The sequence below is a fragment of the Perissodus microlepis genome, chromosome 3 (assembly GCF_051167445.1).
Source record: "Perissodus microlepis isolate ML-2025 ecotype Zambia chromosome 3, ASM5116744v1, whole genome shotgun sequence".
Classification (NCBI taxonomy): domain Eukaryota; kingdom Metazoa; phylum Chordata; class Actinopteri; order Cichliformes; family Cichlidae; genus Perissodus; species Perissodus microlepis.
The window spans coordinates 39611714-39635369 of NC_140463.1; the positions used below are offsets into that span (position 1 = coordinate 39611714).

The window sequence follows — 23656 nt, forward strand, 5'->3', positions numbered from 1 at the left end:
GCTTCAGTTTAATCATTTAATCTTGTTTGCGTAATTAAACTCGCTGCCGTGTAGGATTGACTTTACATCTACTGGATGATCTGGGATCAAGCCAAACTCCTATCAGCTTGATTAGACTAAAATATAATTTTAGATATGGAGAACAGGCCCCGGATATGTGCCTTTTATTAAACTCCCACCAAATAATAGCTCATTTTCATCACACCACACAGGAGAAACTGCAGAATATCCAGCTTTAAAAAACGGCTTGTTTTGGTAAATATAAATATGAAACACACTCATAAAAGAATGAGTGTTCACATTAGATTAAGGGTTGTATAGAGCCTAGCCCGCTATTGAAGGAACAACTGCACATTAATTAAAAATCTTCACATAGAGCCAACGCCAGACTTACAGCTAACAACGTCCTAACTCCACAAAGAATAATTAAACTCAGGTCAATCCAGGCAGCGGCTTCAAACTGCTTCCAGTCAAATCTGATTCATATGTAACCTTTATTGTTAAATTTGCTACATTAGTCATTTCTTGCTCCAAGCTTGTGCCTTTAGACCAAGTTGGAATTACAATGATTTCTCTCTCCAAACACAACAAAAATATTTGTACCAAATGGGTCAACTTTATACTCTGCGTTCCTGACCCAAGTTTGGCTGGTACCAATTTCAAGCCCCAGTAGTAACACAAATGAGAACAACATACCACAAACTAAGACTTGTTTAATCACACGAATGCAGTGTGATTAAACACACATTTCACACAGCAGTTAAATTACAAAAATTGAAACAGAAAAAAAATAAGTCTCATAAACCATACAGTTTATTTCCAGTCGGTCCACTCACCAGTAAACTCCTTAAACTCCTGGAACACCTTGGGGTACATGGCTGCTGACATCACATCCTCAGGGGTGATGTCATCCCCGTGTGTGGCTCGGAGGCCCTCTTCCAGAGTCTTGAAGTCCATAGGTGGCAGAGAGGCACCAGGTCGACCGTCAATGCGGGGAAGAGACTTCAGCACCTGAAATAGGATGTTGAAACGGAAAAGGAGGAAATGAAGATGAAATGAGAGGGGAAAAAATAAGAATCGCAGCAAAAGTGGGTCGCGAACAAACTATTTACTGAAACTTTATATATAAAGTCAAACAGTCTTTCTGGATTTTCGTGGAAGCATGTGAAATATCTAAAGTGATGGTAAAACCTTCACGTTGTACTTCACAGCTTTACATAAAAACTTGAACCTGTCAAAAACACTAAATTGACACAGAGTGAGAGGAGGAGGAAGACAGACGCACTGAGTGCTTTGAGGCACAAAGGAGGAGAGAAGCAGTAGAAACTGAGACTGGAAAACTTAAGTTATTTTTTTTACATTTACATAAAAACAGCAGCACTGTCATGTCAAGCTCTGTGGTGGTTTCCACTTTAGTTATCTCCATCTCCCTCATTTCAGCCAGTAAGCTACTATCAGCCCATCAAACATGACTGCAGCGTTACACGTGACAAAAAAAATAAATGACAATTCAAAGAAACTGTTCAGAAGCGATATACAGACACTGCTTTAAGACCAATGATATGACATTTTATCTGCCCACACAGTTGTTGGTGTCTGAAAGAGACAATTGATCTGGGGCTAATAATAATGTGCGCTGAGGAGATCATGTTGAGAAGTGTCAATTCATCTAAAGGCTGCTGTAAAGAGTAGGAACCCTTGTTTTGTCTCCTGAAACATACAAAAGGAGGAAGCTACTGGAAGTTTTCACTCGTGTCTTTGGTGCTGACCTTTGTGGTCTATGTTATAGTGTGAAAAACTAAGCACATCCCATGACTCAGTAGGTCATAGAAGCACCTTCAACAACTGAAAGTCGTACACGAAGCAATTCATCAGTTTCTCACATGCTGTGGAGGAATTCTGGCCCATTCTTCTTACAAATGCTGCTTCAGGTCATTGTTGTTTGTGTGCATTTGTTAAGGTTTCAATCAGCATTTCAATCAGTTTGAGATCTGTTCTTTGATTGGGCCATTCTGTTACAGATTTGCTGCATGCTGGCGATCACTGTCCTGGTCCAGTTTTAGACAAGCTTTAGTTGTCAGAAGATCGTCATACAATTTGGTGAGGTGACCCCTCCTCCACCTTGCTTGATAGTTGCTATGAGGTGTTCGTGCTGCTATGCTGTGTTTCGTTTCCTCCACTTTGGTCTCGTCTCTCCAAAGGACGTTGTTCCAGAAGTATTGTGGCTTTAGTTGAGATGCAACTTTGCAGACCCCAGCTGTGCTGCCATGTTCTTTTTAGATAAGAGGCTTCCCGGCTAGCCACCCTCCCACACAAGCGATACTTATTCAGTCTTAACACGCCAACTGACGCCTGTAAAGTCAGAGATGTTATATTTGTATTTTTTGCAGTTTCTGGTCAGAGCGTTGCACAATCTGACCTCGGGGGGAGAATTTGCTGGGATGTTCACTCCTGGGAAGATTGGCAGCCGTCTTGAATATTTTCCACTCGTGAATAATCTTTCTCACTGTAGAATGATGGACATCAAATTGTTTGGAAACTTTCAACCCTTCTCATATTGATGGACGGCAACGGTTGCTTCTCCAAGTCGTTGCTTTTGTCTTTCCTCCTTGGCATTGTGATAATACATGCAGAGGTGCACACACACTTGCTGATGATCAGTTCATTGATTGTATTTGTTTATCAGCTTATTTTTGTTAACAACAGTGAAATCAGTTATGTTTTATAGTTTATCTGAGGTTATACTGACCTAACTTAAGACCTGCTGAGGACCAGATGATTTTTATTGCATCCTGATAAAACCTTGGAACTGAAAAAGGCGTACTTTCTACCACAACTGTGTATATCTGTTATGTTTACTAATTTGTGTGCTGCTTTGCATCTTCATAACATCATCAAGCGTGTGTGTGCACCCTGCAGAAATCTCTAGACAAAGGGCCCAGTGCAATTCTATTAGTCACAGAGCTAACAGTTCAAAGATAGCTTACTCATTTGTGCGTGTGCGAGAAAGGCACTTCAAAGATAGCAGGTTCACTGGAGTCCCTGCTCATTAGCACAGTCTCCTCTGAGGATGTCCTTACACCTAAATGCTTGATTGTTTAAGTGTGAGACACAGACAGTGACTCCGTGTGTGTGTCTGTTTCCATTAACAAATAAAGGAAACTTCCTCCAAGGTTATTTGGTGACTCGCCACATTTCTGTGGGAACTCCTAAACATCACACGCACTCAGTTTTCCCCTTTTCTTTCTTTTCAAGTATGCTCCTCTGAGGGATATGCTGCATTTTTAATGACACTCATTTCATTAGCTCGTTTCATTTCTGATGGTCTAATACACTTCTCTTTCCTCAGTCTCACAATCCACATTCCCACCATGTCACCCTTCCTTGTCCATTGTGTTTTTTCCACCCACACCAGACGAGGAAACAACTCAGTTATCACTTTATGATTCAAAGGAATGAAAGTAACTTTGCGACAGCCTTTGAGAAATGAATGAATGTGATATAATTATGGAACGCCTGTTCACCAGCTAATTAACACCACCGAAGCACCATTAAGGAAACACTGCTGCTTCTTTGCTGATAGCGTACGAATATAACCTTAAGCTACAGCGTACAGCTGAGGTTATACATGTGAGTGCTTATATGCATTAATAAAGATGAGCGACACAGCAGCAACTAAAGGTCAATGACTGAAGGCAAAGTAGTCACAAGCTAGCTGTGTTTTCTAAAGATAATGTGATAAATGTTTTACTTTCTTTCCTCTAAACAAAATTCCTCTCGTGTCTTTTCACGTCTGAGCCAAGGTGATGTAAATCAGTCATGCTGAAACATGGTGTGTGCGTGAGTGAATATCAGATTCAGGTCTCAGCTGTGCGGCTTCCGTGTCGACATAGGCAAACACAATAGCACACAAATTAAAACACAATGAAATCAAAGCAAAAGTAAACTGTGGTAGTCATCATTTAACTGAATGAACGACAAGTTATGCTGTGTGCTCAACTGCCCCTCGGTGCTGACGGGCTGTCGGTGTCTGAATATCGAGAGATTTAGTCAGATGTTCGGGCTGAGATGAGAGGATTTCGTATGGAGTATTTACTCAGAGTACACACTACGATGCAACGTACAGCTCTGATAGTTGTTTTTTAAAAAAAAAAAAAGTCTGGTGACTTTTGCATTATTTGGAATGCAAATATCCACTTAAACAAGTAACAAGTTAAATGAAAAAAGAAAACAGTGACACTTTAGCATCTTGCAGCGTGAATGCTGACTGAACAGAAAACCACATAAACCAAACCTGATGACCGGAATGAAGACAGCAGCTATCTGTGCTTTTTAAAATGGTAATGACTCACCAGACAAAGTATTTAAAAACATAAGACACACCAATATACCATCACAACTAAATAAAAAACATCTGATCATGTTTGAGGAAGAAGAAAAGTGGCAGGAGGACAAACGATGTTTCAAACAAACAAAGGAAGGACGGGAGCCAAATGATGACAAAAACAAACCAACAGATCGTTTAAGATAAAACTAAGCTATGAACTGAGGAAACACCTCGATAGGGCTGTAAGAAATGACTTGACCAGTGGGGGGAATACATTAAAGTATTAAAAATTCCCTTTAACTGTACATCTACACACTTACACTGCTCAAAATATTAGATGGAAAAGGAAATACTGAAAAAAAAACTTTTCAGAAATGTCAACTAGCCACTATGTTAGAAACATTCAGGGGAAATTGTGACATTTTTTAATCCTCTGTGTGTTCTTGTAACTCCCAAGGAGACGTCATGCTGGTGGCCCCCTGATGCGCATAGCGGTCGCCCTCGCTGTATGCACTCGTGAGGAGACGAGAAAAGAAGAGCACAGGCAAAGAAACTGTTTTCAGCTTGTGCCAGATGAGATAAAGCATGAAACAGAACTTGTGTGTTTGCATGTGTGTAATTACATGCACACCTTTAATGAAGCTCTCTGGCCCGTGTTTGTTACAAAAAGGCACAAGTGAAGGACGTGAAGGACAAATGTTGAGCGAGTATTTTGTGATCTAAATAGCCGTGTCCATTTATTCCAGCAGATAGGGATGTTAAATGGTTTTTAAATAAATAAATGCTTTTGTACAAATCCTTATTGGAATTATATACAAAGACTCCAATATGAGTACCTTAGATCTGAACGGCTCAGGGAATCCTCCGTGTGGTATCCCAACGTATCCCTGAAGGAACTCGACGACAGAGAGGGGGAAGGACAACTCGTCCGCTCTCTCCTCCACCTCTGCTCTGGTCAGGTTGTTCTGCACCATGAACTGAGCCAGGTCACCCACGATCTTTGAGGAAGGAGTCACCTAGCAAAGAGGAAAAAAGTCTGAGTACTTGTAGTGTTTCGTTTGGGAGTGTTAAACCCATTTCTGGATAAAGAAAGTTACTATTAGCCTGATGCACCCTTCAGTTAGATACTTCTATTTATCACAGTTTGCTTAGGACAAGGAGAGCCGCTGTTATTCACTGTGCCTTTTAAGCCGACAGAAAAAAAAAAAATATATCCACATATTTATAGAGAAAAAAAAAGAAAGTATTAAGAGAAAATCGAGCATCTTTTTTAGTTGGGTAATGGTAGAGTAGAAGTTGCTGCAGTTTGTCTGTCAGGCTACAGCATTCTTCCACGCCAAGTCCTCCCGTTTGCAGAGCACAGGTATTTAAGCACATCCGTGGTGATTTCAGCAAAAGAGAAGTGGTCACAGAGTGTTTGTTTTAATGAAGATGCTGTCTACAAAGATTAAGCACAGAGACACCCGGAGGAAGGAAAATGAAAAGATGTTTACATCGACACAGCCTCTTTAATCATCTGATTTGGTCTGCTCCGTGAAAACAGAATGAACCTGAAAACGAGGAGGGAAGAAAAAAGGGTGCAGAAAACATTCATTAAAATCACACGTATTCACTCTTTCATTATTTATAATGGCATATCATTATGGTAATAGCGATCCCTATTAGCATAATGGTGATAGGTAGAGTCACTTCAGACTGAACAGGACACTGGTGCAAATATCAATTGCACACATTACTCTTATTGTAATGATTGGAGACGTAAATTTAAGGCTTTCCTGTTGACTTCCATCTGGTGCTTGGACCATTAAAGTGAGAAAGGGGTCAATTAATATGACCCACCAACTTCCAATCTCATAAACAAACACTATGGTTTGTACTCAGTCCTTAACATTTTATTATCTGTTAGAAAGAGAGAGCTAAGGGGGAATAAAACAGAAAAGATGCAGTTAGTTTCACCTTCCAGATTTAACCTCTTCTAAATTTAAAAACCATTTTCACATTTTGGTTTTTGGGGTTGTTTTCAACCCCGATGCATTGTCTGTAAATGTAAGAACTGACAGCTGAAGGAGCAGAGCATGCAGGAAGCGGGTCCATGTTTTACACAAAGTCTATTTCCAAGGCAATTAGAGCACTCAAAAGGAGAGAGAGCAAGGAGAGAAAATGGATGAACAAATAGATTAAGCTGACATTCCCTGAGGAATCCCCAAACAAAGACCTTGACACCTATTTCTCAAAGAAGTGACACCAAATTATTGTGAGGAAGAAATAAAGCACACACATCCCTCTGGGATTACTACAACCTCCTGGGATTTGGGTGCTTGTTAGGCTATCTGAGCTCATGGGATCACTTCAGTCTTTCAACAACTACAGCCCTGTGTGTGTGTTCCTGTTTAGGCATCTTTGTGAGGACCAGAAACTGGCATTCTACTATACTTGTGGGGACCAAGAGAGGACATGCACACCAGTCCTCACGAGTTTGAAGGCGTTTTTCAGGTTCAAAATGTGGTTTTAATGCCAGGGTTACACTTAAGTTATGGTTAGGCTTAGGCATTCATTTGTGATGGTTAGGGGTAGGGTAAGCAGCATTATGTGAACTAGATGTCCTCACTAAGATTGCAAAACGAGAATGTGTGTGTGTAAGCGCTTTTTATGTTTAGACATAGCAATACTGACTTTTTTTTTATGTCAAGCTGCTGTAAAAATAGCCATCAGTGGAAGCAACAGTATAAACGATTTAAGCTACACTGTCAGATCAACCGAGCAAATCCTGATACAGCATTATAACATCTTTGGTCAAAAAAAAAAACAATACTTAAGTGACAAAATAATGAAAGTGTCTCAAACGGTTCCTCCCACTGTGCAACTGCATTTTTTTTTTTTTTTTTTTTTTTAAACATTATTGTTTATTGACTTTTATATCACAGAACAAGCAAAGAATAATAGTACAGTTAACATGAGATTTATATTAAAGAACATAGTCCCCAAAATAAATATAAATTAAAAGAAACAACAACAATAATAATAAAAATAAATAAATAATTAAATAAAAAACCGATGCACAGCATGGGTAAAACAAACAAAGCAAGACACGAACGAAAAATAAAAACAACAAAAACAAAGAAACAGATAACAAAGAAAACAACAACAAAAAAAAAACAAAAAAAACAAAAAGAAAACCACACACACACACACACACAAAGAAACCCAAAACTCAGCACCAAGTATCACTTTCTAAATTAATTCCCTTCATAATGTCTCAGAAACTCAGTTAAAGGTAACCATATTTCTTCAAAATCTACTCCCTTTCCTCTGACAATATAAGTAAGTCGTTCCAATACAATACATGATGCCATCTCCTTCACCCACATATGACTTGAGGGTGTGCAACTGCATTTTAACAAACATCAGAATGATCAGATCAGTTCTTTCGAAACTTGTTTCTGTGCAATCAGAAGCAAAGTGTCAAGAACAGCCCCAGGATGCCTGCTAAAGTCCAAAACCATTTGGACTATTTTCAAAGGACATGTGCAAGTGATTACGCAGCGAGACAAGAAACAAGATAGAAGAAATGCACCTCCCTTCAGCATTGTCGGCTACAACACCTGTAGTTCAGGTTGACGGGGTTTGTGAGTAGAGGCTATAATGACACCCTGCTTTTACACAATGAACGACTGCAAAAAACCTTGAGAGATTTGAGCCAGTTGTTAATATAAACTGTGGAGATGTCAAACAAAAGCATACTGCTGACTTACTTAAAATCTATCAAAACACAGCAAAGCTCAATGTTGCTTAGTTTTCTCTGCGTCTGGAGTTCATGTTTCTCCTCCTTTCACTGCACAGGTGTTACATCTTTCCATCTTTATTACCCATCTTCACAGAACAGCCTTCTTACTTCATCCCTCACTCACTATCTTGACCTTTGTCTTTACACTAAAAGCCAACATGTTGGATTTTTACTCTTCCTTCATGAATCAACTTGGTCCCGTTCCCATCCCTCTTCTCTCTAGTCCATCTGCCAAATATTTCTTTTTGCTTGATCCACAGTAACATCAAGAGTGTTACTCTCATTATCAATCTCTGTTGATGAATCACCCACCTCCAACTCTCTCCGGATGCCTCACACACGGGGAAAAAGAGAAATCATATTTTCAGCGGCGTATGAGCTATATATGATGTGTGAGCTTTCCTATATTTTTAGACGAGGAGTGAGGAAAATCACATTGTGGTCGGGTTAGAAAAATCTGATTTCCTCTGTTCCTGCGCGAAGCCGAGCTCAGACTCTTGGCTGCTGATCGCTCTCCGTCTTACTGATAAGATGGTGTCTTTATGCCACTACTTTAGAGGGAAGTTTAGCTTTTGACTGGACTGACATAAGTAATCAGCTTCTTGAGCCTCTGAACAAAATGCACTGCAGTAGAAAACGCCTGCTGTTATCTTTTTCCCCTGACAAGACCAAGAAACCGGGTGTTAAGCCACGCTAAAAGGCTGTCAGTGCTAAACACTGCACCGTGTTACATCTACATCTTATTCAGCCAGAAACCTTGAGAGTCGCTGGATTCCCTCTGGGAAAGACATACTGGGACCAGATTGGATATAAAATTTGTAACAATCTGCTCTGAGATGTTGAGACGCGCAGAGAGAAATCTGATCAATTTAAGGTCCTGCGTTCAATTTCAGAGCGTCACTAAAACAGAAAAAGGAAAAAAATAACAGTCTTTGTCCTGGGGAGCAGAAGTTTCTCTGTAAATGTTCATGTTGATCCTTTCAGCAGCTGAGATGGCAGAGAAACTGACCCATTTACTGCCATTGCCATTCATTGAGTCACACTTTGGCAAGGCTGAACATAAAAATAAATATCTACGCACATGTTTACCGTTAGTGTTGTATAGATACAGTGCTAAATAATGTACACTGGACATATTTTACATTCTGTTACCCAAAGCTACTTTGGAGACTGAATAGGGAGATTAAATTAGCTCCTGTCATTTCTGCCTCTCTCCCATAAATGCTTTTTATCAGGAATTAATGCCGATTAATCCAAATTAAAGCTCTCATTATCACATCTGAGAAACAAGCCCTGTTCCACCCTCACCCACCTCCAGCGGCTCTTTCTGTTCCCACCACCTCCGTGTTCCTTTTCTCTCACACTGCCCTTCCACCTTCTGTCCATCTTTCTCACTTCAACTAATGTGCAGTCCTCACTAAGTGGTCCTGCGTGACTTCGCACCCCTGGCAGCAGAAATCTGGCACAATGGCACGTTTGAGTGTGCGGCATGCCGGTGGATTTTGTGTGTGCATCTGTGTACTTTGCTCAAATTTGTCTCGAAATGCAACTATCCAAACCTGAACTGCCCTAAAGAGCGTAGGATTATATCATCCAGATCAGCGTGTGCGCGTCTGTTTCAGGGAGAAGGCAAATGTAACGAAAACACATACACGCACTGCCCAGCCAGCCAAGCTAGGAGCAGAGTGAAGAATGGTACCTGTCAGGAGGGGAGGAGACGAGAGAGGAGCGATAACGAGAGGCTTAGAGAAGAGGGGGAGGGGAGAAACGATAGAAAGATTAGAGATACATGAAGGAAGTCTAATCGAAATGAGGGAAGGTGGGAGGCGGTGATGGAGGAGGAGATGAGACCAAATGAAACTGGAGAGTGAGAGTGGGGAGAGACTGCAGACGGGGTGATGAAGAGTGAGGCAGGAAGACTAAGAGGGAGAAATAAAGGGATGGACAGATTAACTGAGGGGAGGAGAGACAGAAGCAAACAGAGAAGAGCAGTAGACATCTGCAGCCCCACGGGCAATACAAGGAGGTGGTCCACCTCGAAGTATGAGAGACCGAGTGTGTTTTGAGATGGGGAGGTGAGTGGATACGTGCTTGTAATTGCAAGAGGAAAGTGACAGGGTAAGGGAAGAAGACAGAGCACACTCACAAATACATATACAAGCTGTCCTCTTTATACCGACAAGCTCACGCTGAGATAGATGTAGCTGAGAGAGAGAGGAGACTGGAAGTTGATAGCAAAACAAGTTAAAAGCAGGGAAATCGAGGAAGGGAGGCCCTGGTGAGTTTGACAACTTATGCTCCAGCAATATGCAAGTCATTGCCAATTAACCCAGCAGCTTTTGCTGCAATGCATGTTGCGCTGACATTTGCGAAGATAAAAATTAACTTTAGAAATGCTCATTGCTTTATGTGCATTTTCAGTTCATATCACTGACACAAACACTGGAGCCATCTGTTCATGTGTGGGGGTTTCTCACTAGAGTCTTCTAATCCGTAACGAGTAGATTTAGAACTAGACAAGAACCCTTCCTATCTTCCAGACAAGGTTTGTCGGCTCAGTAGTTATACTGTACATATACTATGCACTATGTGACCAGTAGGCTGACAGGAGGGCAAAGGAGACTGACATCAACCAAAACACGCAGCGTACATGATGTGTTACACAAGGTGGAAAAGGGAAACAAATCTTGTGTCTCTATTCTATAGCTGCTCACCAGTTTCAAGGTCATATCATCAATGGTTCTTTTCAGCTTAGCATTCCCAGCACTACATTTTACCACATGCATGCTTTTAAAATTGAGATTAAACCTAATCAAACTGTATGTGATACATACATGAAAACAGAGCACAATCCTAATCCTACTGCAGGTGTCATATTTAGTAGAGTCATTGTAGCTTGGGTCATTAAATAGTCGTAGTTCATAATTCAAATGCTCTGCATGCAAACGAACGGTTGGTCCACGATCATTAAGAGATTCAATCTGATCTTTCTGAACTTCATGGTCACTAATGCGAAGGAAAACTAATGAGGTAGTTTTATACCTGTTTATAATTGTAAATCAAGGCTGTGGATTAAGGCAGATTTACAGAACTGGTACAGGACACTCAGCAAGCAATGTAATGATTATACTCAGCTGCACATCTGGAATTAATATTAAGCTATGAAACTGTCAGGCTTATAAGCATTTTATGAAAATCTCCCAGATTCCCGTGTCGAGTTTGATGTTGTCTGGTACTGAGTGAGAGGCCCATGAGCTTAAGTAATGATGCAGTTTTGTAAGTTGAGACATCCAGTACAAATATTTTGATTTCTTAATTCAGAACATGACACCCACTGCAAGAAAACATGAATTAATAGACTCTGTGAAGTAAACAATCCCTTTAATGCAAATCACTTTTATGTAAATGCTTTGAAGAAGATTAGACATTTAACTTTGTTTTTTAATCTGAAATAATTAGAGCTGTGTTCTTGATTAAAATGAGGAAAGTATCCCCATTTCTCCTTCACTGACGGCACTAAACTTCAAAGATATGGGCTTCGCCGTGGTGCGTGTGGGCATATACTTTAGGTGCACTGCTTACTGCCAGTGCAGTATGTGGTGTGTGTACTCCATGTCTATATCTGACAAGCGCACTCCTTCTCCCTTATCGACAAACCAACAGTGTGAGAGACACAGCCATTGTCGAGCTAACAGGATACAACGGAGAGCATAGCAGGGCCCGTAGGCACATTAAGCCAACATTGGCTTGTGCAGCGAAGCCCACAGAGTCTTAATTGAATTGATAGAGAGGCATGGGCAGAGGGGTAGGGGATTGATGAGGAAAACATAAAAGGGGGAGAGAAAATTAGGGAGAAGAGACCAGAGAGGGAAAATTGAGAGACCTAAAGAAAGAGAGAAGAAGGTGATAAAATAATGGGGAATCCATGGGAGCATGTCTAAGGTAAGAAAAAGCAAAATAAAGAGATGGCTGAGAATAAATGCAGAAAGCAGCATGTGGAATGGAGAACAGGAGGAAAGTGAGGGTGGCTCGATAATGAAAGAAAATGCAAAAGAAAGAACAAAATAATTACAGGGAGAGAAAGAGAAATGTGAAAAACATAGTAATTAATGAAAGATAAACAAGAAGCAGGCAGGAGGTCAGCCTAGGCACAGAACGACAGCGTTCCAGCAGAGCTCCCTGTCCGTGACTACAATTAGTGATGGCTGAAGTTACATTAAATCCACCTGGTAAATGAGAGGATAAATGAGCCTAATGTAGACTAGCTGGGAAAAGATAAACAAGTCTAGCAAGGGAAATGACAAAGCTATAAAAAGTTAGGCACACAACAAAATTACTCTCAGAGGAAAAGGGAGCTGAGGAAAGCCAAATATACTGCTGCACTGAAAGAGAATTCAGACTGCACAGAACAGTGAACGCACCTAACTTAATCTGGGATTGTTTTGCTCAGCCAAGCCAGGAAAGAGGGGCGGCTTGGCAGACTGAGTCAGTGTGAGCCAGGCCGATGAAAGAATATCGAAAACTCATTTCTAATTGTGCTTTCAGCAGGAAATTCACGTGACCCAAGTCAGACATAATATTACAAAGTAAAACATCATTAATGCTGCAAATGTGCCCGACCTTGTGCATTCTACTGATTTCCCCAAACCCATTTATACGGCTCTGTTTAAGAAGATAATAATATAAACCATTACAGCTGATGCTCCTAAATCAAGGACTTTCGAATATAGTCTTATCTGCCAAGTTAAATTAGGAGTTTCTGGCATCAGTTACTGCAGCTGGGTGTTGAGGCCACTATCATCACTGACTCCAAAATGCATCTTTGTTGTGCTGGTAAACTAAATTAAAGCTCCATCATGAAAATAAAGAGCAAGCTGGGACGCTCGGTGTCCATGTCTCACCTTAATAAGGTCTCCAAGTAGTTTGTTGGCCTCTGCGTAGGCCTTCTTCACCTCCTTGAACTTGTTGCCCAGTCCCATACTGTGAGCCTGCAATAGACCAATGAACCGAGTAAGCTTTTCTTTTCATTACAACCAATTTAAGAGAAAAATCAAGGAATGCTGGACAAGCCAGTCCTGCAGCTGAACACTTGGGAAGAATTCTACAGCGACGGTCCTGTGGTTTAAATCACTTTGAAATGATCTCTTAAATTTTTCAGTGTGACTCTAACAGCACAAACGCTGCAGAGTCTTGCTTGTATTTTGGCACAGCATTCACAAACACTGGAATAAGCAGCTTTTACTCAAGTTTCTGAGCTTTGAACTTTAAGCACAACCGTGTTAACAACAGTGACTGAAACAGATGATATGTTTTATTGAGCTAACAGACACAGAGAACCTGTTTCTCCATTTTAAGTTAACCAGATACAAACCCAGTTACAAAACACGGGGACGCTGTGTAAAATGTGAATAACAACAGAATGCAAGGGCTGAAAATCAATACTGGATACATGTGATCTTTGGGACCTCAGGTGTCAGCGCATTAGAAAACAGGCACAGCGTGAACGCAGTTCATCGTACCAGTCGCAAATTTTGGAATTGGATTCGTACAATGCAGTAACCTAATGTTTTTAGCCTCGAAATAATCCACTGACAGGCAAAAACAAAACAGCAGCATTTAACTGTACCTGGAAGTGAAGGTTTGTGTACTGTCCCCCGGGTATCTCATTCTCATACACGTCGGCATTGCCAGATTTCATGGTGGCAGTGCAATCAAACGGAGCATACAAGCCTCTGGCTACTTCCCAGTATTCACTGTAGTCAAACACCTTCTCCAGAGCGATGCCTGCAAAACAGGACAGTAAACTGACATCAAATCTGTGCTCAGTGCACACAGTTATGCGACTTGGCGTACGGCGAACTGAAAATTACTTTACACTTAAATGTCACATGGGGCAAAAACAAAAGCAAAGATATTTTGATGTTTGAGGTTTTTTAATATAGAAAACTAAAGCATGTCACTAGAGATAGAGACCCTGAGCAGAAATTTGAGTTTGTAATCTTAGGGGTTACTTACACTTGCCTGCCACTTAACAGGTAAACCTGTTAAACTATATGTTAATGCAAATATCTAATAAGCTGATCACAAGGCAGCACTTAAATGCACGCAGACCAAAGTGTCAAAGCTCAAACGGAGCATCAGAATGGCAACAAGGTGAGTTCAGCAACTTTGAATGTCACCTTTTTCTAGGGTTTACACAGAATTGTCTGGAAAAAAAGCAAATATCTGGCAAGCAGCAGTTCTCTGGGTGAAAATGTTTTGTTGATGGCAGAGGTCAGGAGAAGGGCCAGACTGCTTTGAGCTAACAGGAAGGAAACAAACTCAAATAACCACTTGTTATAACCGAGGTATGCAGAAGGGCATCTCCGAGTGCACAACATGTTGAACCTCAAAGCAGATGGGCTACGGCAACAGAAACTTGTATCAGCTCAGTATAGGAAACAGAGGCTACAATTCTCAGCAGAGTCACCAAACAGAAGATATGAAAAGCAATGGATGATCTTTTTAAATGTCACAGCCTACCCGAGCATTGCTACTGACCATGTCTATTCTTTTATAGCCACAGTGTGACAATCTCCTGATGGCTCCTTTTAGCAGCATACGGTGGATTGTCACAATACTCTCAAATAGCCTCCAGAGTCATAGATCTCAGAGCACCTTTAAGATGTGCTGGAACAGGAGATTCCCATCATGAATATATATCGCTGACAAATCTGTGTGATCATGTCCAACCCAGTACTAGCACAGCATATGAAGTGGCTGATGAGATTAAATGCATTCAGCATTAAACAACAATACTGTTGTCTTCATGTAAAGTAGCAATCACCAGATTTAGCTTACATTGTGATAGTGTCTATAAATACAGATGAACTGTTAGTGAAGCCATGGGAGCCTGCCATTTATCTGAATTAGTCATGTGCACTGTGCCAACTAATCAATTGTGGGCTTATGATGCTGATGCTAATGCAAAAAAATAAGCAGCATGTTAAACTGAGCAGTGTGCTAAACTGTTGTTAACACACACACACCAATCAGGTATGTTTAAATACATCTCCAATGACACCACAGTGTGCCGATTCCTACTCTCAGCTGTCTGCATCACATACAGCAGAGTACCATCAAATAGAGAACATCGTGTGAACAGGAGATGCGCCTGCTTGGTAGGTTTCTATGTAGTCTCTTTCCCTCTATCAATAACACAGTATCAGCCTGTAGTTTTTATAATGTACTTTCAACAAACTAGTCTGCAGCAGAAGCAGCAGCTCGTGCTCATGTCTTCTGGAAGGTGTATTACAGGATAATATCTAGTTTACCTATTGTGTAAATTGTACTCTGAGCCTGTAAGCATGCTGGAAAAGTCACTCTGTATTTTAATCTAGTCTTTGCTACATCAAAGCTGCTTGTTAAATCCCTCGGATATTTTGAGATCTTTAAAAAAAAAAAAAAAAAAAACTAAAACAGCATTTGTTGCTGCCACTTAAGGTGTGTTAAAGCAGCTTACCTTGCAACTGCTTTAATACCATGACAGAAATGGGAATACACTGAGCTTTTGGCTAATGATGACAAAAATCAGCCATATTAACGAGCCAAACTTATTACTTCAATAACTGAGAGACAAGCTTGTACTTTTTAGATTGAAGGAGTACATACTCCAAAGTGTTTGCGTGCCTCGACTGATCTTGGCGGTTAAATGGAGCTACTGTGAAATTAATGTGATATTAATGTGCATGTTGTTGCTCCTCAAATTCAACCGTCTGCCAAGTCAGGCAGTAATTGGGTCCATTTTCTTCTCTGTTTGTGAACACTTATTTTTAATCTTTCATTTATGCTTCCATTGTGAAATTATAGTTTGGATTAATACAGTGTAGGGACATGTTCGGCAGCTGAGTCTGATTCAAAGGTCACCGTGGGCGAATCTTTAGCTCCTCCCTAAAATCAGCTGCAGCTAAGCCGCCACACTCAACTTTATGCGTGTGGGGGCTTTTAGCTGATGGACAAAGAGACATTTGCAACTTTAAACCACCTAATTTTAAGTCCACCTATTTAAAACGGTGGCTACAACAAAGAGGAATGCCCTGTAACCATGGTAATTCAATCACTTCCTGTGAGATCTGGGTGTGAGAAGAGAGGGGGGTCCCTGAGCTCTTAGCTTTTTGGAACCGGAGGTCATGGGTAAGGGCTATGACCCCAAAACATAACCTTCTTTATCATAACTTCTGACATTAATGTAACCACAACGCACATAATTAACATCACGTTTTATTAAATAAGACTCCGTGAGCAAACTCAGCAAACACTGATTTAACTGGTTTAGTATTTAACCAACAGTAGAATTGTAATCTCAGCTAACCTAAAGTCTGGTAGGCCACTCTACACCAAGCAAGTTAATGCATGTGTTAGCCTGTCTGCTCTTTTTCCAAGTCTTAATTGCAATTATGCTAAATGGCACATTTCTCACTTCTGTCACACTGCAGGGGATTAACAGACTGTGACCGCCAAAGAATGATGTGTGACTACTAAGGCTTTGACCTAATCAACTCAAATATTGATTCAAAATGACTTTTTAAACTGGTTTGAATTCGTTCCCAAACACGGTGTGACACTTGATATTGTTTAAAAATAAACAAATTATATGTGACTGAGTTATAAGTTGAAATAAGGAGATAATGAAAGGTCAAAACATCATCTTACAAGCTAACATTTCACAAAACGGGTCTGAGGGAAACTTAACGTGTCAGCAAGTGGACAGGTTTACAAACGCCGAATCTGAGTCTCAGTGGAATTTGGGGGGATGGAGATAATCTGCAATAAGAGTTGAACAATGACACCGTTTGTTGCAAGACATTTAAAGAACTAAGAACATCTTAGTGGCGTCATATTCAACGAGAATGAACAATTCAATATAAGAGAATCTTGTGTGTCATTTCTACAGTTCTTGAAAACATCTTCAACGACTCTGGAGATGTTTTGAAGATGTTCCACACGTCTTTGTCTCACTCTCACACAGACCCCTCTCTCTCACCCCGCTGCCGTAAACCTGCATTTACTTTACTGAAGAAAATGCTAATTTTCCTATAAAAGTGGTTAATTTGGCATCAGTAACAATTTGCTTGCCTAAAAGGTATGAAAACGGGACTATTTTAAAAGTATGCACATGACTGTCATTGTTAGACAGCTTCAGGATAACGAGACCACCCATGGCCTTGATGGTTTTAATAAATGGTGTGATGAGTCCCATCTTTAATTAAACATATCCAAAACAAAACATATCATCAGCAACTTTAAAAATTTACTCATGCACAAGAGGTCATGTCCATTAAGTGAAAGACTGTGGACGGTGTTCAGTCTTATAATCTTGGAATAAGATAAACTGAAGCTGTGTGCACAAAAAGGACAATGGTCTGCCATATCTGAGGAAACTCATTTCCACATTGACAAAACTATGATGATTTGATTGCTCTTCTGCTGACCCTCTCTCATGGTTTGGATATTTATTTGTAAGGAACAGGAGCTCACAAATTATTAAATGGTCTACAAGGCCGACTGGCGAGCCACAGCTGAACACAGTATCCCAGTACACCAGACCGTTACATTCTAATACTTTCCAGTATGTTAAAAAGTTTTCACAATCAGGTTATTGTATCATATCTTATGCAGATGTGATTGTTTAGAGATGCATGACACATTATTCAGTCAGTAAGTAACACAGTGACTGAATTACACTATGTCAATGGCCTTTCAGTTTCTTTGGTCAACACTGTGGTTTATTCTAAACAGAATTAAACTAATAATAGAAAAAAAAAAAAGATATTTCTGAAAGGATTTAGGGTGTCAAGTCCAACAACAGTGCAAAACCCCTGAAAGACACTTCAACCAGACCGGTGTGATAAAACAATTGATCACGACCGACTTGCTCCCTCTCTTATATCATATTATTCTTTTGTTATCTTAGCTCCTACTTCGCACTCTCTCCCTTTTACTGTTGAATACTTTAGCCAGCTTGCCTTCTCCCCATAGTAATACCATTTTTCTTCAACTACTTTAAAGCATTTTATTCACACAATTTAATTTGGACTTTGCACTTACCAGGTTTAAGTTAATCAAGATTTCTTCATCTAGTTTAATTTTTGTTTAATGTGGCACCTAAATCTTTTGTGTATTTTGGAATAAGTTACATAGTTACGCCACAAATTTTGAAGCCTGGTGTAGTTCAAATAAAACAATTCAGAGTCTAAATCAACAGCAGCAGCTGCTTCCTGCTGTGTGCCAACATCATCTGGCTCTGTCCTGCAGAACCTGCTCAGTCGACTCCAGCCACACTGTCTAAAAGACCCCTACAAATTGAAATCTGCAGATGTGCTTCATTCCCAGTAAAAGTCCCAATGATGACTGCCCAACCTGGAGAGAGGTGCTCTAACTCAAGCCAGCCTGCGACTTCAATAGCAAGCAAACAACCAGCTTCAGCTGCCGTATGATCAAATTAATGCCCCTGGTACTCTAAAGACAATTAAGGAAAAAATGGTCTGAAAGTCTAAATGACTTTGAATTAGTCTGAAATAATAAACATTCAATCTTAGAAGATTAACTTTGCAATTAGTTTTATTCAATAGTAAACTGAGAATCAGACACAAATCTTCATCTGCTCACCCCTTGTTCCTTTTGTACACAGATCCTTGTAAATAAATCCGACACACACGCAACCGTATGACGATAAATCTATAATTAGAACACAAAGAAGGACAAGCTTTTTCCATAATTGAATAGTGTGGATTCGTTTGCTTCACTTGTTCCCCCCTTTTAGGCACCCATGGGAACACACATGTCCATAGATCACTCACACAGATGGCTGCTTGGTAGTGACGAACTGCCATCAATATTCAGCTCATTAGCAGCACAAAATCACTAACAGAGGATACAAACAGACAGACGCATACTTCTGCTTTCATTAATCTATACACACACATTTTGCAGACTGACACACATATTACACAGTTGTAACAAACAAACACACGAGGCTGATGAGACGAAGACACAATAACATTGTGGGAGAAAAAACCCAAATACAAGGGTAGATGTAACAGGTTGGATACATTTAATGCCTGTGCTCACCAGTTTGTCTGGGTTCAGCTGTGAGTGTGTAGGGTTTGACTGGCTACACAGTTAACATATAACCTCTGAGCAGAGCGTCTGCCATTTGTTACTAAATATTTTATCAATTAAATCCAAGCATGATGCACAAGAGAAGGCAGTAAATGCAGTGTCAAATAAACATGAGGACCATTTTAATATGTGTCATCATTCAGCTGCATAACCATGTGTGAATATGTATGACTTTTAAAACGCATGGGTATGTACGCACGTCGCGGCTTACTGCATAAACAAAGAGACAGCATGAAGACAAACAAATTAACCACAGAGCCAATGCTTTGCCATTTCTCTGGGAGAAAGAGATACCAAGAGAGATTTTGAGGGAGACGAAGGGAAAGGACAAGCAGAGGGGGAGTTGGAGGCATGGAAAGTGCAGTTAATTGGTTTGTCGCAGATTGAGAAAGAAGGAAGAGGAGGATGACGAGGGAAGACAATGTAAAAGCAGGGGGAGTAATAGGAAAAGGCATAAGAGCAGAGAGAGGGTGGGAGATCGAATAGGCAGTGCACACTACACTGCACTGATTATTGCTTTGAAAGAGAGATGGAAGAAAGCTGGGAGGAAGTAAAGAGAAGCAGTAAACAGACTAGGGTCAGTGAGGTATGGAAGTGTCAGACAGTGCTTTTCTTGATTACAAATGTAGTAAGATGGGCAAACAGAGAGGGAAAGGGAGAGAGGCACAAAAATCACACGGTGATGAAAAGAAGACACGAGGCCAAGATGACAGGTATAAAAGAAGCTGGATGTGAGAGGGAGCTGTATGCATAATGCATTTACCAGGGTCACCCCAGGATACAGGATAGAGCACGAGTGTGCACAAATGTGTGTGAGACGGTCTGCAAATTGAAATTCCATGAATAACCTGAGAGACTTGAAAAATTCTGGCTTTTGAGTAACGACCTTGTCTTTCTGTTCCCATTTTTTTGGTACTGTATGCTCACAAATTGATATTGTGTCATTAAACCGGACTGTGACAGAATTTCTTTCACTGAAACATTTATGTCGTGCTCTACAATGTTTCCTACTCGAGTCCAAGAACCTGTTGCATCCAGCTGTGGGTTAAATGAGTGCTGAGTGAGCAGCAACGATGCAAACAGATTTTCCTTCATGGCTCAAGCCACACATTATGCTGCGAACACAGCACGTCCAAATGGCTCTGTTACTACGTTGCTTTATGAACAAAAATCACTTCCTCTTCTATGAAAGGGTTTTAAATGTGAGCGATCATTACATTTTGCTGCAGAAACAATAAGCCAAGCAAAGCAGCTCATTCACTTTGAAGGACACCTTCAGGTACAAACACCACCAACACCCGTGGTTTACCATCATTTTCTGAAACCACTGTAGCTGCACTGTAATTACGCTTAAGACGTTTTTTAGTCTCTCAAAAGTGGAAATTACTTGTGCTTTAACCCAGCCTAATGTGCCCAGTACTACAGAAGTACTGTGATGTGATATCACCACGATATACAAATTATTTCCTGATGTTTCTCTAATGGTTAATCCACCAGAATGTGCAAGTTCGTTAACTGAAATTTTTATTTTTTTATGGCTGAAATTATTATAATTATTGTTTTCCATCAGTTTTCAAAATGTGTTACAAATTTCTAAAAAAGAAAAAATGGAAAAAGCACATTACTACTTCTGATTAAGATGCCAAATGACAGTCATTTACTTGCATTTCTCAATAGAAAAATAAGAAAAATGTGTTTTAGTAAATGTTATGCTTGATTAAGGTCCAGCGTGCCGACTTGAGTTTGGGTGTAAAAATGTGAACCAAGCCTGTTATTGGCCTAATAAATAATATGTTTAAGTTTTAAACTACTTTTCTATATTTGTGTTTTCATGGTTTTATATGGTCTAATACATTTTCTAAACTAACAGTTTAAGGTGGGATTTTTCTCATGTACGGGTTAATTATTTTAAATGTTAAGCACTGATGTAACCATGTAAAACAAACTAACGCTTGCTAGATCCTGCATCAGTTTAACAAACAGTGATTTTATTCACGACAGGAACTGCAAAACCCTCTTCAGACCACGTCTGAGAATACACCAATAAATATGCAAAGCAGGGATGCACATGTGTGTATCACCAAAGACTGAGTAGTCTGTGCTCGAGGATAACTGCAATGGGGCTACATAAGAGTCTATGCCAAGCGATCAATGATAAAACTAAGGACAATCACCACACGGCAAAAAACAGGCGATAGAAAATAGTGTGTCACAGAATATCAGGGCGACTACGCCAGTCTATTTAAAACGTAATCGGCAATAATTTACCCTACAGTGCCAAACTTCTTATGTTAAGGACATAGTGCGCTGCAGGAGCTGACAGTGTGCAGTATGAATATCATGTAAACAAAATTAGCTGGGCATTTAAAGGTTCTGAGTAATGGAAATGAGCTATCACATCTGGTTAGCAGAGCTGAGTCAGTATTCCCAACAGCATTACTCCACATAACCGAGCAGCAAACTCCACATCACTTTTAATTCCTTTAACCCGATTCGTTTCCCTTCAATTTTTAAACAGAAGTTTTACGACTGAGTGCGTTAACACATCTTCCTTTCTGCTGCCCTCGCTGTGGGAGGTCGCCGAGCCCAGTCGCTGATCAGAGGTGTGGGAGAATATAACATAATGCACAGTACAAAGGCCAACAACAAAATATCTGACAGAGGCTGGTACGATGCTGTTTGGGAAAGCAAATCAGTCACCAAGTGTGACATTAAGGCATTTTCAGAGAACCTTAAAACCTTGAAATGCTCCAAGGATGCTCCTGATGTGCTTGTGCTGCACATCAGGTTTCAATTTTTAGCAAACTTATGAAATACAACCACCTTAATAATGGCTACTGCTGATATTGTTTATATAACCATGCAGGGCTGTGGACATCAAAAACAAATCTGCCTGTACAAGTAAGTGAACCATTTATCTTATGGATCAGAGGAGGAGTTTTTTATTGACCATAGTGGTTTCCTTCTATTTGCTGTCTCCTTTTCTTTACATCGCCCTCTAACAATCGACTGTGTACATCAGGGGTGTCAAACTCAAATACACAGTGGGCCAAAATTCAAAACTGGAACAAGGTCGCGGGCTAACGTTAATATTTATTGAAAAAAAAATCTTCCTCCAGATTTAAGAATGAATCTCTTCTTATGGACTCAAACACGTTTTGCTGAAAAACTGAATATGGAACAAGCAAAGCTTAATACTAAACAATATATATATATTAGCTGTATAATACCAGTAGGCCAGCTCTAATAGTAATTTGGTATGGCTTTGTGGGCCAAATGTAATTAGGCTGCGGGCCAAATTTGGCCCGCGGGCCAGAGTTTGACACCTATGGTGTACATTATCACTGGGCAGAACACACAGTTCTGCCTGACTTTGACTCATGCATTGATTTGTTGATGAATGCCTTTCCTCCTCTGAAGCAGGACTTTCAAAAATGTATTCTGAGCTTGATGTCATTAACAATTCCAAGCTGCAGGTGTATTATTAAACATTTAGTTACTCATCGCAATACTTACTAGTGCTCCTTTGGCCAAAAGTAATTGTAATTCTTTATATGACTTTATTTTTTTTTAAACAACTGACCTGAGAGGCTAATGAGTGTGTGACATACCAGTGTCAAGCTTGGTCCCCTTGGTGCAGGCAACCATGGCTCCCATGCTGGGCTGGGAGGTCATCCCAGCCATGGAGTCAACCTAGAGAGAAACAATCAATATGAATACTGTTTGACCGAAAACATAATTCATGACCTTTGTAGATTGCCTGTACATGTAGTCCTTCCCAAAGTCTTCAGCTAATTACACTGACCAGGCATTGTTATGGCCACCTGACCAATATTGTATTGACCCCAGTTTTGCTGCCAAAACAGCCCTGAGCTGTTGAGGCACAGACTCCACTGGACCTCTGAAGGTGTGCTGTGGTCATGTAAGCTGTCAAGCCTCTATGGATTGGACTAGTTTGTCCAGCACATCCCACAGATGCCTGACTGGACTGAGATCTTGAGAATTTGGAGGCCAAGTCAACACCTCAAACTCTTTGTTGTACTCTCAAACTGTTGCGAACCATTTTTTGCTTTGCAGCAGTGCACATTATCCTCCTGAAGGAGGCCACAGCCATCAGGGCGTACATGTCTACAGCAACGCTTAGCTAGGTTGCATGTATCAAAGTAAGATCCATAATGAATGGCAGGACCAAAGGTTTTCCATGTGAATATTGCCTGAAGCATCACACTGCCAGCTTGCCTTCTTCCCATAGTGTATCCTGGTGTCAGGTGTTCCCCAGGTAAGTGACACAAGCACCGGGTCCATCCATGTGATGCAAAAGAAAACGCGAGCCATTAAACCAAACAGTTTCATTGCTCCATGGTACAGTCCTGATGCTCCAGTGC

General features: G+C 40.4%; 1 protein-coding gene across 2 annotated transcripts in view; it reads right to left on the bottom strand.

The window, feature by feature from the left end:
* The window catches only part of pcxb (pyruvate carboxylase b), a 291593-nt gene that overhangs the window by 15025 nt on the left and 252912 nt on the right, over nucleotides 1-23656 (bottom strand). For both annotated transcript variants that reach the window (XM_084924410.1, XM_084924409.1), the window contains exons 19-23: nucleotides 22883-22964; nucleotides 13738-13895; nucleotides 13013-13099; nucleotides 5164-5343; nucleotides 837-1011 (exon numbers count right to left, since the gene is read on the bottom strand). In XM_084924410.1, the coding sequence (XP_084780536.1) occupies nucleotides 837-1011; nucleotides 5164-5343; nucleotides 13013-13099; nucleotides 13738-13895; nucleotides 22883-22964 (682 nt within the window). The remainder of the gene's footprint in view (nucleotides 1-836; nucleotides 1012-5163; nucleotides 5344-13012; nucleotides 13100-13737; nucleotides 13896-22882; nucleotides 22965-23656) is intronic.